General features: G+C 36.3%; 1 protein-coding gene across 2 annotated transcripts in view; it reads left to right on the top strand.

Moving 5' to 3' along the window:
• The window catches only part of Adamts3 (ADAM metallopeptidase with thrombospondin type 1 motif 3), a 185,778-nt gene that overhangs the window by 125,995 nt on the left and 43,296 nt on the right, over positions 1–16,487 (top strand). For both annotated transcript variants that reach the window (XM_090343448.1, XM_090343449.1), the window contains exon 6: positions 14,748–14,950. In XM_090343448.1, the coding sequence (XP_090199574.1) occupies positions 14,748–14,950 (203 nt within the window). The remainder of the gene's footprint in view (positions 1–14,747; positions 14,951–16,487) is intronic.

Consider the following 16,487-nt stretch of genomic DNA (forward strand, 5'->3'; position numbering starts at 1 on the left):
GCTCAATGGTTTCCCTCATTCGTCATAATCAGTAGAAACCTTGGGCTCTACTAGCAGAGATCTGCAATAGAGCAAAATCTTGATACATAAGGCCATATAATATGAAGCTAATTGAAAGTACCTCCAGGATATCGAAACAAAAGCCATATAAGGAATGATTGTTGTCCTTAATGTACTATGTTGTCTCTCATCTCCTTTGCTGTCCCTTGGTTATCTCATATTGTTATAGTATCTCACTTTGTTATCTGATATATTGAATTTATTTGTATTTGGATATTTGAAATTTGATAGGGAAGGGGGGAAAACCAAGACGGGTGGGGGGTGTGGGGGGGGAGGGAAATGGGTACCAAGACATGTGAAAGGATATCAATGTATGTGAATTAATGCACCTTCTATCTGGCAAATATCATGTAACCCTTTTACTAATTACAATAAAAAATAAAAAAAATAAATAAAAGTTGGGGTGTTACACTTGTTCTTGTTTTATAGGATAATTTTATATGTAGTAGATAGTTTCTTAGATATATGTATTGTGAATATTTCTTAAGCTATGAGGCTCAGTAATTTGTGACATTAATGTTTATAGTGTTTCAATCTACAAATCCACTATATTTATGTTAGATTTTTCTGATAGTTTGTTTTGAATACTTTTGAAAAAATATTTTGTGCTGTTTTAATAAACATCCTCTTATCTGCTAATATATAAAATTCAATTGAGCTCATTTTGTGAGATGATCTCTAGCTTTTTTGTATTATCCATATAAATAAGTCATGTTGTGTTTTATTTTTACCAGTCTATACATGTCTTTAAATAGCTTTGAGAGTACTGAGAGTATTGGTTTGGTGGTTCTCAGCAAATTTTAATAAATAGGCAAGCAGACAATCTATGAATAACTGATTTTGTATACGTATGTAAAGAATGTAATATTGTTTATCTTCTTATCCAAAATACTTGGGAGCGAAAGTGTTTCTGAAATTGGATATTGTTTAGGTTTTCCAAGTGTTTGCATAAATTTTCCTGGTTGAATGTCACTATTACTTAATCTGAAATCTAAAATATGGACCCCCAAATTTTGGATTTTGGCTCATTTTGATCTTTTGATTACCTTATTACAGAGGTTGATTTGTATGCAACAGCATGTACCTCTGTGTACATTATAAAAAGATAAATGCTTGGGACTCTGTTCCAATGTTAGAATGTATAAATTCTCTCTAGTTTCTAGCAGTGATACTAGTTACCTACTGGATTTCCATTTACAATTTTGGGTACTGTTCCATTATGACTAATAAATATCTCTATTTTCTCTAAACCCAAATTGTTCATCTGAATTGTTCATTTGTTCATTTGTGTAAGAAATACTGTTCTTCACTTACTATGTGTCAGATTTATAAAATTAGATTTCAAGCACGTTTTCTCATGTTTAAAATGGACTCAATTACTGTCAGGTAGTTTTAGGTCAAAAATGTATTTAATAGCCAAGGACATTTATTTATGTCACTGTACCTTTACTTCTGTAGCACCATGGAATATAGGATAAAAATACTCTCTCACATTTCAGAGACTCCTTTATATAAGGAGAAATGTGCTTAATGAATGTTCTACAGCACATGCCTAGCTTTCAACATTGTTACATGGTGTTATATGCTATGATGAGTCTTATTAGTTGGGCTTATTCTTCACTCTACCAAAAATTTACTTTGATATTTATTATACAAAAGGGAAACAAATGTAACATACTAAGAATCACTTTAGAAAAACTAAGTAGTGGGGCCGGGAGTTTGGCCTAGTAGTAGAGTGCTTGCCTAGCATGCACGAAGACCCAGATTCAATTCCTCGGTACCACGTACATAGAAAAAAAGTCAGAAGTGGTGCTGAGACTCAAGTGGTAGAGCTCTAGCCTTGAGAAAGTCCAAGGACACTGCTCAGGCCCTGAGCTCAAGGTCAGGACTGGCAGGAAAAAAAAAAAGATACCAAGTAGTTAAAGCTAGTATTAATGTAGAAGACACAAAGTGAGGAAGGGGGAGACAGGACTGAACATACAGAAGTTGAAATATGATACTGAATGCAGAGATTCAGGCATAGAAGGCATGACTAAGAATATTGTGAGCCAGAGCGGTGGCTCACACCTGTAATCCTACCTACTCAGGAAGCTGAGATCTGAGGATCAAGGTTCAAAGCCAGCTTGGGTACAAAAGGACCTGAGACTCTTGAATCTCCAATTAACCTCTAGGAAAGGAGAAGTGGGACTTGGCTCTAGGCTAGGGTGGTAGCCTTGAGCTGATGAGCTCAGGGACAGCGTCCAGGTAGAGTTCAAGCCCCATGACCCACAGAAAAAAATATTGTGGTTTCCCTCATTTGTCACAATCAGTAGAAACTTTGGGTTCTACTAGCAGAGATTTACAATAGAGCAAAACCTAGATACGTAAGGCCCTATATTATGACACTAAATGAAAGGACCTCCAGGATATAGAAACAAAAGCCATATAATGAGTGATTGTTGTCCTTAATGTACTATGTTATCTCTCATCTCTTTTGTTGTCCCTTGGTTATCTCATATTGTTACAGTATTTTACCTTGTTATCTGATATATTGTATATATGTGTATTTGGTTATTTGAAATAGGATAGGGAATGGGGAAAACAAAATAAGGGGTGGGGGTGGGGGGAGGGAACTGGGAACCAAGACATGCGAAAGGGTATCAATGTTTGTGAAGTAATGCACCTTCTATCTGGTGAATATAATGTAACCCTTCTATATTTTTAAAATATTGTGTATCGGGAATTATAAGACTAAGCCACCAGGAGTCGTGTCATATGCCTGTAATCAAACCTACCGGAGATAGATAGTAGGAGGAAAAGCATAGTTTGAGGCCAGTCTCAATTGAGACTCCCCCTCTACATCCCAACCAATAGCTGAGCATACCTGCCATAGAAGTTATTGACAGGAAGCATACAAAGGAGGACTGAGGGGTGGGCTGATCCAGGCAACAACATCAGATCCCATTTGAAAAGTAATGAGGGCTGGGGTATGGTAGTGTTTGCCTAGCAAACATGGGTTCAAACCTCAGTACTATCAAAAACAAAAGAATTATCAAGCTTTGTAATGTTCTATGATATAGGCAAAGTAATAATTACGTCAGACTTTGAATTGTTTGGAGAAGTGTGAGAAGATTGTTTAAGGAAGTGTTAGGTTGAGATAAATTAATGCTTCACAAGTAATTGGAAGCTCAATGTAGAAAGTTCTGTAACTCAGGATTTTAGATAATGAATTAAAGCTATTGACCAAATTATTTATTTAGGTGACTGTCTAAATGAAAAAAAGGCCTTGGATTAATTCTAGCCATTCAGAACATAGTCTTTCAAAGCAATCTACTTACAAATAGCTGGAAAGCAGAGAGGTATGAAATGCAGAATTGAAAGACTGTCAGTTAAGAGAATGAGACTTCAGAAAAGCAGAATGCAGTGGTCTAGAATGAAGGGAAAGATTTTATTTCAAGCCAACCCCTTTTAAGAAGCAACTTCACAAACTAAAGCTTAGAATTGCAAGCTAAATAAACATAGATGTATTCTAGGAATGGTTTGTCTAAACAAGTACGTGGAACATGTCAAGGAATTCATAAAATATTATTTGAGAACCCCTGAAATGTAGTATATACTAAAATGTTTATTGTTAAGTGAATGAATGAACAAAACTTTACCCTTGCCTTGTAAATATTCTATGTCTTTTGGTACATTTTTGGAATGTTTAAAGTATATTCATAGGTGTTCTTGTAAAAACTAGTTACATGGAGTAATAAGTTCAAGGCCCAAATAATGCAGGAGAGAAAAATATAGATATTAAGCAAATTCTACCAAAAGCAACATTCACAAAAACAGAATTCTAAAGGCAAGGGGAAGCTTGCAAGTTACTAAGTAGCCTAACATTCTTCTTGCATGGATGAGCATTTGAAGCCCCGTTTTGGTAAGTGACTTAGCATGTATAGATCTATACTCAGTTTCAGGAAATGGAGAGCACACCAACTAAGCATGAAGGATTTAATGCAAAGAATTAAATGCACATTCAACTTCTGCTTCGAAGGACTGGAGGAACCTGGGTTCCAGGACTGGTTCCCAAAGTGATACAGCACATTCACCCATGTAGGGCACTGTTATTGCTGCTAATATTAGGGAAGAGCAGAATAAAACAGTTGCCCAAGGACCTGCTGATCCCAGCAAGCTGCCATGGCAATTTTACCTGAGGATCTTAAACAGCTGCTTCTGCTCCAGCTTCCTTTCAGCATCCACGTAGCTGGCAGGTAGACCTTGAACTGGGCTTCAGAAGCCTTTATCTCTAGTGTCTCCACAGTTACATATGTCCCTTCTGAATTTGGTTTGGCCAACTTTGGGGGTGAAATTCTAAATAGAACGTTGGGGAATGTTCCAGCCTGTTTAGGAGTGCAGGCCGTAAGGAGGTTGGTTGATGACTGATCCATCATTGTCTTCACCTCTCCCATTTCCACAACATCTTGATGAAACCATGGAAGCCTTGTTGTAATAGGTGTTTTGTTATCACTGAAGACAAATACACAAAGAATTATATATATTGTCTTGCCTTCTAGAAATGACATTCTGAGACTTGGAAAAACATAAGATGACCCACTTAACTTACTATTCAAACTAGAATATATATACTAATATATACACTGAGTGTTTAAAGTAGAATATATACATCACTAATAGGTAACATTCATATCTGAGATATGAAATCACATACTCATTTAGAAATTGAATTTCTACTTAGTCTGGATTTCTTGTCTGGTATTTAAAAGAAATGTATTTATTGGCTGATGACAGTCAGTGGTAAAATATTATTGCTATATCCATGTTAACCTGTCAAATATGTCATGCTTCAGTTTGAATGAAATATATAAATATTTGAGTTTCTTGGACTAAAAATGCAAAAGATTTTTAAAATCTAGAGTGTTGAATTTAGATTGGATAGAGCTGCACCATGAGTCATCTCCATGTTTCTTAACTTAGTACACAATAATTCTCGTTTAGCTAATGCTTTAACCTGTTTCTGCTCTAGCTGGGACTGGGAGTTTGGCCTAGTGGTAGAGTGCTTGCCTAGCATGCACGAAGACTCCGGTTTGATTCCTTGGTACCACATACTTAGAAAAAGCCAGAAGTGCTGCTGAGGCTTAAGTTCTAGCCTTGAGAAAAATCCAAGGACAGTCCTCAGGCCCTGAGCATAAGCCCAACACTGGGAAAAAAAAGGGGTCCACAACTCTCTCTGATAAATACAATTCTTTTTTTTTTTTTTGCCAGTCCTGGCCTTGAGCTCAGGGCCTGAGCACTGTCCTTGGATTTTTCTCAAGACTAGAGCTCTACCACTTGAGCCTCAGCACCACTTCTGGCTTTTTCTAAGTATGTGGTACCAAGGAATCGAACCTGGGTCTTCGTGCATGCTAGGCAAGCACTCTACCACTAGGCCAAACTCCCAGCCCCTGATAAATACAATTCTTGTCTGCACCTTCAACCCTTTCTTCTTAATGTTCATCTCAGTTTTCTGTCATCCAGATATGCTGCTTAAAAACCCAATTCTCTAAGGAAAAAAATACCTGCTCAGGATAAAGCATATTGAGTAGATTTTAAACATTATGTTCTTTGGAGTATAAGGTAATGCTTAAGTTGACTATAGCTTTACTTTTTTGAGCCCCCTTCATGTTAGTGCTAATGAACATCATAAAGTTTGTTTTCTTTTTCTTCTCTTAGAAGGCTGGTTTTGTACCAATGCATTTATAGTACCTTTGGATCAGATAGCTTTTAATGGAAAAATAGTTTATATCCTTTGATGAGAAATGTATTAATTTTTAGATTTACTAAATGTTACTCAACCTAATTTTTTCTCCTTCTACATACTACAATGTGTAGTGTGAAAGCCTGCTCAGGAAATTTAATGTGTTACAGAAACACAATTCTTACTAGAAGAATTACTGCAAACTTCATATGGAGTATCTTATTGCTACAACACACTCAAGTACAAAGAGTCATTTTAGGGACAGTAAATGAAACTTTGTAGTCATGTTAGTGATAAGAAAGAATATAAAAGCTTATAAATTACCACAATTCATAGAAAAGCAAAATTATATGAACTTTAATATTGGTCAATACAGAATAGCAAAAACTAGATTTACCCTTTTGTTGTAAGCAACAGATAATGTTGAAACTCATGAAACCACAATTGGCAAGGGCACTGGAGAGCAGACATTGAATGAAACTGAGAGAGATAAAGGGAGAAAAAAACGAGCTGAGCATCAGAATTACCTAGCTTACAACCTGGAAGGTTTCCAGCCTGAGTCTCCGGGAGGAGGACCCAGGGTGAAGCCTCAAACAGTCCCAGTTTGAGAAGCCAGGATTAAAAGTCATGAGAGATGAAGGTGGAGTTCAGAGGAAAAAGAGAGTTTCCCAGAAAGAGAAGCTGGAGTGTCCCTGTACAGGCCTCACCAGGATGTTACTATAGGGGAAAACTATAGATCTGGCTGAGGCATCTAATACCTCCACGGGTCTGGGAATAATACTTGTTCCTACAGGCCAGCATGGGGGAGTAGGTGGAGGGTTTGGGTTGCTCTGATCCTACCTACTGTGTTTCAAATGCAAGACGTGAAAGGAGTAAAGCCTTTCCAAGGGATCTAATTGCATTCAAAAAAGCTCAAGAATACTTATTAGAATCCAAGTCCATCTAGCAGCCCAGAAGATAAAAATCCACATTGTTAGAAGAAAAAAAAAGTTCCTGTGTATTCAAAGAAGCAGGCAAATGTAACCCACACTAATGAGCAGATAGCCTGTAAAACTGACCAGAATGGACAGATATAGTAGAATTAATGGGCAGAAACATTAAAAGAACTATGAAAGCTAAACTCTTTCTAATAGCATGCAAGAAGAAGAATATCCCTTAATAAATATTGTCAATATAAATCAGTTTTATAGAAAGGTTCCATCTTGGTGTTTATGATGTAACTACAATGCACTATGGTCAAATTCAATCTGTTTCTATCACTCTTCTAACCCCCTCCATTCTTTCTCCTTTCTTTTAATGGTTTTGGTAGGATCCATTGTACTATTTTCATATGTATATATAGTGTACTTCTAATAAGACATGGAGTTCTGGTTTTACTGAATGATTTTTAATATGGACTTACAAATCTAATTGCAATTGCTCATCTAATCTTATTGCTTAGCAAACTTTAAGTAATTTTTATTTTTATTCGAAGGTAAAACATTGACAGGTAGAAGATTGTTACTGAACATTGGATATCATTTTGTTACTAAACATTTAGATATCAAGGAGGCTTTTTAATTTTTGGATTTTTGTTTTGCTAATGCTCACAGACTCAGTCTGAAACATTTCTTAATTAAAAGATTGAATTTTACATTTTAAAATACCTTATGTTGTTCCTTAAATTAGCTAGTGAAAACAAACATGCATGCATTTTAGAATTCAAATTTGGGAAGGGAATAAATCACAGCAATTAGTACCATTATATGGTAATGTAATGTGCTGAAAGCAGTGAGACTTGCAAATTGACATCATAAAGTGGGTTGAATATAGTTCTTTGAACTGTCTTTACAGAATGTTCCAGTTGTGAAGGTTATATCTACTTTTCATGTGGATGTTTCATATCTTTGCAAAGAATTCTCATATCTTTGAGGTATTGTTATTTTATCCTATTAGAAGTGATAAGTTTAAATATAAAAAATAAGGCATCAAGCACTATTTTTCATAACAAAGATATGGAACCAACCCAGATGCCCCTCAGTTGATGACTGGATCACCAAGATGTGGTATTGATACACAATGGAATTCTATGCTGCCACTAGAAAGAATGACATTGCCCCATTTATAAGGAAATGGAAAGACTTGGAAAAAATCATATTAAGTGAAGTAAGCCAGACTCAAAGGAACATAGGCTCAATGGTTTCCCTCATTTTTCATAATTAGTATAAACCTTGGACTCTCCTAGCAGAAGTTTACAATAGAACAAAACCTAGATACATAAGGCCCCTATAGTATGATGCTAAATGAAAGGACCTCCAGCATAGAGAAACAAAAGCCATATAATGATTGTTGTCCTTAATGTACTATGCTATCTCTCATCTCTTTTGTTGTTCCTTGGTTATCTCATATTATTACAGTATCTTACCTTGTTTTCTGGTATATTGTATATATGTTTGTTTATATGAAATAGGAAAGGGAAAGAGGGAAACCAAGATAAGGGCAGGGGCTGGGGGAGGGAAATGAGTAGAAAAACATGAGAATGGGGTATCAATGTTTGTGAAGCATTACACCTTCTATATGGCAAATATAAAGTAACCATTCTATTAATTACAATAAAAATGAATATTAAAAAAAACGCATCAATGGAGAAAACACTATTTGCTGACACAAGCAGGTCCACATCATTATTTGAGTTGACTACCCTCGGCTTCTAATGTTGGTAGATGACATTTTGTTAGATTTTACTTCTATTTTTAACTCTGTTCATAGAATCTCCACCTACTCTTGGAAAATCCAACTCCCAGTATTCCAGTGACTTCATTTTCATAACAATATTCCGTTCATAAAGAATGCCAAATTTTTACACATGGACTTGCTGTGCATTTGTTACAACAAAATATTACAATTTTTCTCACTTTCTGAAGTACACGTACTATGAGGAATTGTAATTAATTGTAATAAGCCAATATTTATCATTCATGTATTAACAAGATAAGTTGAATTTGCATAGGAAAGGGGAATACAAAAGAAGTGTAGTCAACAAGATCATCAATGTTTCATATGTTAGGATTAGATTCATTGTCATATAATAGAAAAATTTACCAGATAGTGGCCTGAATCAAACATGTTGCCCCTCCCATGTTAACTCTGTTTACAGTCAAACCATCACTGTTATAGAAGCCCCCAAAACATGGAGGAGTTTCAGACTCCTCTGTATCTCAACGTACTAAGTAGACCTTCATTCTTAGATTATCTTCTAGAACAACTGATAGTCATAGGTATTCTCCTAGGTAAGAGGACCTCTCCCTCCCCTCATCCCCCCCATGATTTCCTTTCTTTGATGAGCCTTTGGGGATGTCTTCCATAGAAGTTAACAAAGTTCCTCTATATACATCATCAACCCATAAGCAATGCTTTTCTTTATTTTGCTTATCCTTAGCCCAAGGGGAAGAGGATTGACTTTTATTCTGTTCTTCACAAAGCAGCCATAGATATTGAGGTGAATATCTGTAACTATGATTGCTTTCTAATTCCAAAGATACTTGTACCAGACTCAGAGCTTGATTATAGCTTGTACATTTCCATTTTCACTTTTTATTCCTACCATTTTTCAGACCACAGGAATTTCTTCTGAATGTATCAGAATTTTAACAGTTCTGCTCTTTCATGCCTTATAAGACATGATTAGGCATAAGAATATGCCACCCCCCATTTTGAAAATATTATTAGCATAAATGAAGTTCAATTAAATATCAACAATTTGAGTTATAGTATATTATGTAACTAGTACGTAGTATTCCACTTGAACATTGATGGTCTGTATTTGAAGCTAAAGTAATTATGTTCCACTTGTTTGTTCCCTCCCAATTCTTCCCAATAAAGTAATAAAGTAGGAATAATATTTTTCTTCTAATTCAACTATAGCAATTGAGAATCTAGTGATTAATAAAAGGATACAAAAACTTTGGAAAGTTTCCAAAATGTTTCCAAACTATTATGTTTGTCATAATTCCCAGGGTAAGTTTCAAAAACGTTCCCAAAATGATTAAAAAGGGAAAAGGATGGTTATAATATTTCTGAAAAGTTTAAAAAGTACTCTTCTACATAGCCAACAGACAAGATAAAATAATGGCATTTGCAGGGAAGTGGATGAATCTAGAGTGAATCATGTTGAGTGAGATAAGTCAAGACCAAAGGAACAAAAGTCGCATGGTCTCCTTGATATGTGGATATTAGATCCAAACAGTATAAGAGTGAGGACTCAATATTTGCATACTCAATGCTATGGACATGGTATTGGAAATAGAAACGTAACTGCATAGACAAAAAACCTATGCCTCTATAGACATAATGTTTTATTTCTTAAGTTAATATGTATTTATGATATACAAACCCTTTGCCTAATTTTGATTATGTTCTAAAAACTAAGTGCCAGTGATTGTATATAGAGATTCCCTTCTTGAACACTTGTTTGTTAACTATGTCATTTGAAATATGATGTAAAAATCAGTGTTAATAAATTCTTTAATAAAAAATACTCTAGGCTTAAGTATGTTTTCAACTGAGTATGAGGAAAGGGGAAGGGAAAGGAATAGAGGAAAAGAGAGGAGAGGGGTAGGAAGGTACTCAGAGTAAGATATAGTAGTTCTGTGATTCCTGAGCTTCTCTCCAGAAAAGTTGTGAATTCAGGGCCTCATGTTTGTTAAGCCAACATTCCAAAATAGTTGAGCCATTTTACTAAGTGAGGATTTATAGTTTATGACCCCCGTAATAAAGTGTCACTCTTTTTACCTCTTGAGTTTGCCTGTGGCTTTCTGTGAGATTCTTCTCAGTCCTAAGTAGGATACAGATCTGCAAGAGATTGTTTGGAAATGATTAGCAGAATAGTCACCTTTGTTTCCCGGTATCTTATAGAAACAGAGATAATGGTCATAATGGTTGATTAGATTGAGAGGCTTTGGTCAGAGAATATCATCTTCTAAATTGTAAGGATTTAGAAACAAGTCACCTATTACTAACAGCATGTTTGAATACCCTGATCTTATCTGTCTAACACAGTATTGTGACAGTGACTCAAGTCTATAGAGTTGCTTTCTATTACCTCATACCAAATGGCATCATTCCAAAATCTGATTGCCAGAATTATTACTTAAAGGGGTTTTGAGGGTTTTTTTTAATTTTTTATATTTTTTGCAGTCCTGAGCCTTGAACTCAAGGCCTGAGCACATCCTTGGGTTTTCTCAGGGCTAGAGCTCTACCACTTGAGCCATAGCACCACTTCCAGGTTTTTTCTATTTATCCCTAGGAATCAAACCCCTGTCTTCGTGCATGTTAGCAAGCACTCTACCAGTAGGCCAAACTCCTGGCCCAAGGGTTTTGTTTTTTTTTAAAAAACCTTTTCAGTCTACATTTGTGTGGATGCTCCCTAGATGTGTGTTTTATGAGAAGAAATATTGTCAATAGGCTTAACTTTTCCAGTATTGTTTTCAAACGATGAAACAAGCCAATGGTTGGGTTTAGCCCTAAATTTAATTGAAAGTATGCATTCTAGATTTATCTCTTTTTGTATCTCCTCTTTGTAGCAGATATTGTTACTCTCATTCTTCCTAAGATTGTAAACTATGCCCATTTTCTTCACCAATTTCCAGAATTTTCTCTTACCATTATTTTAAGATAACTGTAATTGTATCATTTATGATAGACAAAATGAAATACAAGACCTATTAAATTGAGGCTTTCTTTGTAAGAAAATTACCATCATAAACAGTAACCATAATAACATTTTTACATCATTTGACATCTAAGCCTATGTATAGTAGTTTAACCATATAATCTCAGGAACACTAAAAAAAGTAAAGTAAATATCATTCCATTTCATACAAGAGAAGACTAGGGTCAAAGAGTTAAGCATCTTAACTAAAATAAGCCAATGATGTCTTATTACTAGCACTTGAAGGTAGTGAGTATGTTTTATTAGAAAGCCTATCCTGCCCTCATGACTATTTTTAAAAAGGAGAGCCTTCCTTTGAGTTCCTTTCTTAACATACCCCCTCCCCCCCAAAAAAATCCTACTCTTAGCAGAGCACTGCCTATTTAAGAAGGGATGCAAAAGCTAGACTACAAGAACATTAGAGCAGAATGAGCTTTCTGTATATGTGTTGAGCCCTCATGTGTCAGACTTAATAGGGTGACATAGCTCATGGATTTCTATCAGATATTGTCTTTTATAGGTCAGTCTAGATGATAAATTTGAAGAAATAAAGGCTCATGTATGAATTTCCTATTTGTACTTTGTATATCACATCCTCTCACATTCTCATGTATGAGGAAGACCTGGTGGTTAAATAGTAATGATGTTTGCAGATTCTATCTCTCTCACCCTCAGTGAGAATTTATAGCTCTTGAAAAACAACTTTGGAGGAAAGCTTTGTGCTTGATGTAGATAGTGATGATATTATATATATATATATATATATATATATGTCTTTGCTGAGGAAAAATTTCCCAACTAATGAATGAGCAGCTGGGCCTGAGTCAATGTGAGGTTGAATATTCAAACTGAATAGTCATAAGCAAAGCAGTCCTTATGCCTTATGTGTGTGAGCATGCAGGGTAGGGAATTGGTGTTTCTGTATATGGTTTTTGGGGAGAGCTTGGCAGTCCTGGAGCTTGAACTCAGGGCCTAAGTACTATCCTTGGGCATTCTCAAGGCTAGTGGTCTACCACTTGAGCCACAGCACCACTTATGACTTATTTCTGTTTATGTGGAATTGAACCCAGGGCTTTGTACATGTTAGGCAAGCACTCTTAACACTAAGCCACACTCCTTGCCCATATAGATATGTTTTAAAGGTTGAAAGGGGGTGAGTGTCATCTGTATTTCCACTTCTCTAGTCCCATGTGGCTAAAGCTTGGTCATCAATCTTCCTGGCCAAGAAATACCCCTACCCACCCTTCATTTTACTAAAACCACAAAGATGAGAAGGAAAACACCTATCCATTACTGTCAGATGATGAATTAAATGGGTTACAATCCCAGTACATCATAAAATAAACCTTTCTATAAAGCATGAGTCAGAGTTCTGTCAAACTTGTTTTAGACATCAAGGTATTTTATAAAATAAACTCTTTTCTGACTTGTACATACTGAAGTAGAGATGAATATATTTTTGAGGGTTTTTATTACTTGTACTTTTGCAGAATTTTTTGTATTCACATAATGTTTTTGTAGTATTTTCTACTTTTGTTTTTATCAAGCTATTTTTAGCCAGGCATTGGTGGTTCACACCTGTAATCCTAGCTACTCAGGAAGCTGAGATCTGCAGATCTTGGTTCAAAGGCAGCCATGAGACTTTTAGGCTGGAAGTGCAGTTGTAGTTCAAGTGGAAGAGCACTCACATCACATGAAAACGCTCATGGGCATGCCTAGACTCTGAGTTCAAGCCTCAGGACCAGCAGGGGCTTGAACTTTGGGCCTGGGTGCTGTCCCTGAGCAGCTCAACTCAAGGCTACCGCCCTACTCTTGAGCCACAGAACCAGCAATTTCCGGTTTTCTAGTGGTTAATTGGAGACAAGTCTCATGGACTTTAATGTCCCAGCTCACTTTGAACTGGGATCATCAGATCTCAGTCTCCTGAATAGCTAGGATTACAGGCGTAATCCATCACGCACAAATTTTTTAAGTTTTATTTTTTACAGTCTTTAGTTATATCGTGGGATTTCAACATATTAATATATATGTATAGTGCATCTTCCCTCATTCTTCCTTCACTTACCCTAATCCCACACATCTCATTTGCAAGGCCTAATTTCACACATGTACATTGAGCATTATGAACATATTTGTTTTCCATTCCTATCTCATTCATCCCCTGCCCTCAAATTATGTTTGTTTTTGTACCAGTCATAGACATTTACTCAAGACTTGGGCTGTGTCTGACCTTTTTCTCAAGGCTAGCATTCTACCACTTGAGTCACAGCACCACTGGTGGTAAGAGTCTCAAGTATTTTCGTGCCCAGGCTGGCTTCAATCCATGAGTCTCAGATCTCAGCCTCTTGAGTAGTTAGGATTACAGGCCTGAACCACTGGCACATGGCCTCCAGTTATGCTTTTTAATGCCTTATAACATATTCTTCATTAATTACAAACTTGTGTGAAGATAGTTAATGTTGATCATTAAAACCTTAAAATATCTCTCTCATATGTGTGTGTGTGGTAATGTGTATATACAGCTTTTATATCGGCAGATGAAGTATTCATTTGAAATAGTTGAAATAACCTATACAAAACACTCATTATGATTTTTTTTTCTTGGTTACAAATCGTTTTCTCACATTTTACTTCAATAGCTCACAGATTTGGATGTCTTTAGCAGCTGAAATTGATTGTCAGATAATGGCCAGTCCTAATGTCAAAAACTCTAGGATTACCCAACACTCTTACATGTTTCCATTCACTTTTTCCCTGGTAGCATTCACTAGGCATTTATCTTTAAAAGTAGTGAAGGAATATACAGCAGCTAATAATTATAGCATGAGCTGTGGTTATATTGCCATAATTTTATTGTTTAATATGATAAGAAAGATGGATGGCTTAAATTTATATACAAATCCATTTTTGATAGAGCAATGTGAACACCAGATATGCAATACATATGTATAATCTCCATTCACCTAATGTAATAGAATTGGCCTATGTTCTGTACACATTGCTGTGCATGGGGATGTGGTTGGGAAAAGATGAGCCCCTCTCTGTCTCCACTTTTCAGACAGTAATATTAGGTTACCCTTGATGTGGATGCCCTCTGCTGAGTTCCTGTAATGCCGTTCTTGTCATACACATCTGCCTATCACTCACAGAGTAAACTGGAGAGCATTTGATGATGATGTACATTAATGTTAGACTTCTGAGAAAGTTTAATTTCTGAGAAGGTCCTAGAAAGCCCATTGGGGAAACTGAGATGCATGGGTTCCTTTTGTTTCTCAATAGAGTCTGCTCTGGAAGGCCTGGAGGATATAGGCAAGGCATACAGCATCATCGGCCAGCAGCTGAACGAAACAATACGCCGTCGCCGTAGACACTCAGGAGAAAACAATTACAACATTGAGGTGCTGCTGGGAGTGGATGACTCGGTGGTCCGTTTCCATGGCAAAGAACATGTACAGAACTACCTCCTCACCCTCATGAACATTGTGAGTAGTGACTCCTTTATGTCACGACGTGTTGTGTGAGTGTTTGGGGGAAACCTGTGCAAGCACTCCATGATTGTGCTTAGCATCCAAACCATTTTCAGTAGTGCATTCGATTCACATGTTGAGCTACATGTTTAAAATACAAAAATGCAAAATCAAGAGATGCATGAAGCGAGAAGTTTTTTTTCTGATGTCATCAAGGAGAAGTTATGTTTTAAGACTTATGGGATCCAGTTAATGTATCAGTTTATGATTTCCATTTTGAAAAGTTAAAACAGTGAAAGGTGAAACAATTTTTTTCCAGTATTGCTATGTATCTCATGATGATGAAGAATGCCTGGCATCTCTACGTTTTTTTTTTTTACTGCTTTCCCTACCCTGCACCAAACCGATCATGGGACTTGAATCTGGTCCTGGGTGTTGTCCCTGAGCTCTTCAGCTCAAGGCTACCATCATACACTTGAGCCACAGCCCTACTGCTAGTTTTCTAGTGGTTAACTGGAGATAAGAGTCTCATGGTCTTTAGTGCCTTGGCTGGCTTTGAACCAGGAGCCTCAGGTCTCAGCCTCCTGAATAGCCAGACTAGAGGCATGAGCCACAGTGCCCGGTGTCTATACTGCTTTTCAACATATGTGATATATTCAGCATTGTAAGGTAGAAGCTCATAAAACACAACTCTTGGCACAATGTTGCATAGTAGTTGCCAACAATTCTTTTATTCCACTCTTTGATACCTAGCTAAAAATGTCTCCAATGTTAAACTAAGTTACTTTAAAAACTTAAGAAAGGGGCCCGGAGTTTGGCTTAGTGGTAGAGTGCTTGCCTAGCATGCACCAAGACCCAGGTTCAATTCCTCGGTTCCACATACATAGCAAAAAGCCGGAAGTGGTGCTGAGGCTCAAGTGGTAGAGTGCTAGCTTTGAGAAAGTCCAAGGACAGTGCTCAAGCCCTGAGCCCAAGCCCAGGACTGTGTTATAATTTATTTTTCATTTTTTAGAATTGAGAAGAAACTTTATCAGTATTCTCAAGCTGATATACTTAGTCTTCAGAATTAGAAAAGAGCAATTGTGGAAAACTAATAATAATGTGCAATAACAATGAATAGTATACAGACCACCTGACTGTAAAAGCATAGTCAAGATAGTATCATGTGCTTATATGTTTTATTCAGGCTGTGTAAAAATACATGTTACACTGAACTTACAAATTTATTACCAAATCCTACCTTCTTTGTTCTTTGGCTTTGCATTTGAGTCTTAATTTAATTTCTCTGGGCAATTATGTTATTTACCTTGTCTCCCAAATTTAAGATTAGTTCTTTTTTTATAATTATACTGGAGGAAGAAAATTCTTATTGATGATCATGATTGTTTTACTTATTAATACTTGAGCCTAAGTGTTAAACATTTTATTTATTAGGATGTTAGTTCATAGAAATGTACATATATCATGTTTCTGTGATAGAGAAATGAGCAGAGAAATTCCAACCCATTTTTAATTTTTGGCAGTACTAAGGTTTGAACTCAGGATCTTATAC

The sequence above is a fragment of the Megascapheus bottae genome, chromosome 13, assembly GCF_031878675.1.
Source record: "Megascapheus bottae isolate mThoBot1 chromosome 13, mThoBot2.hap1, whole genome shotgun sequence".
In the NCBI taxonomy this organism is placed as follows: Eukaryota; Metazoa; Chordata; class Mammalia; order Rodentia; family Geomyidae; genus Megascapheus; species Megascapheus bottae.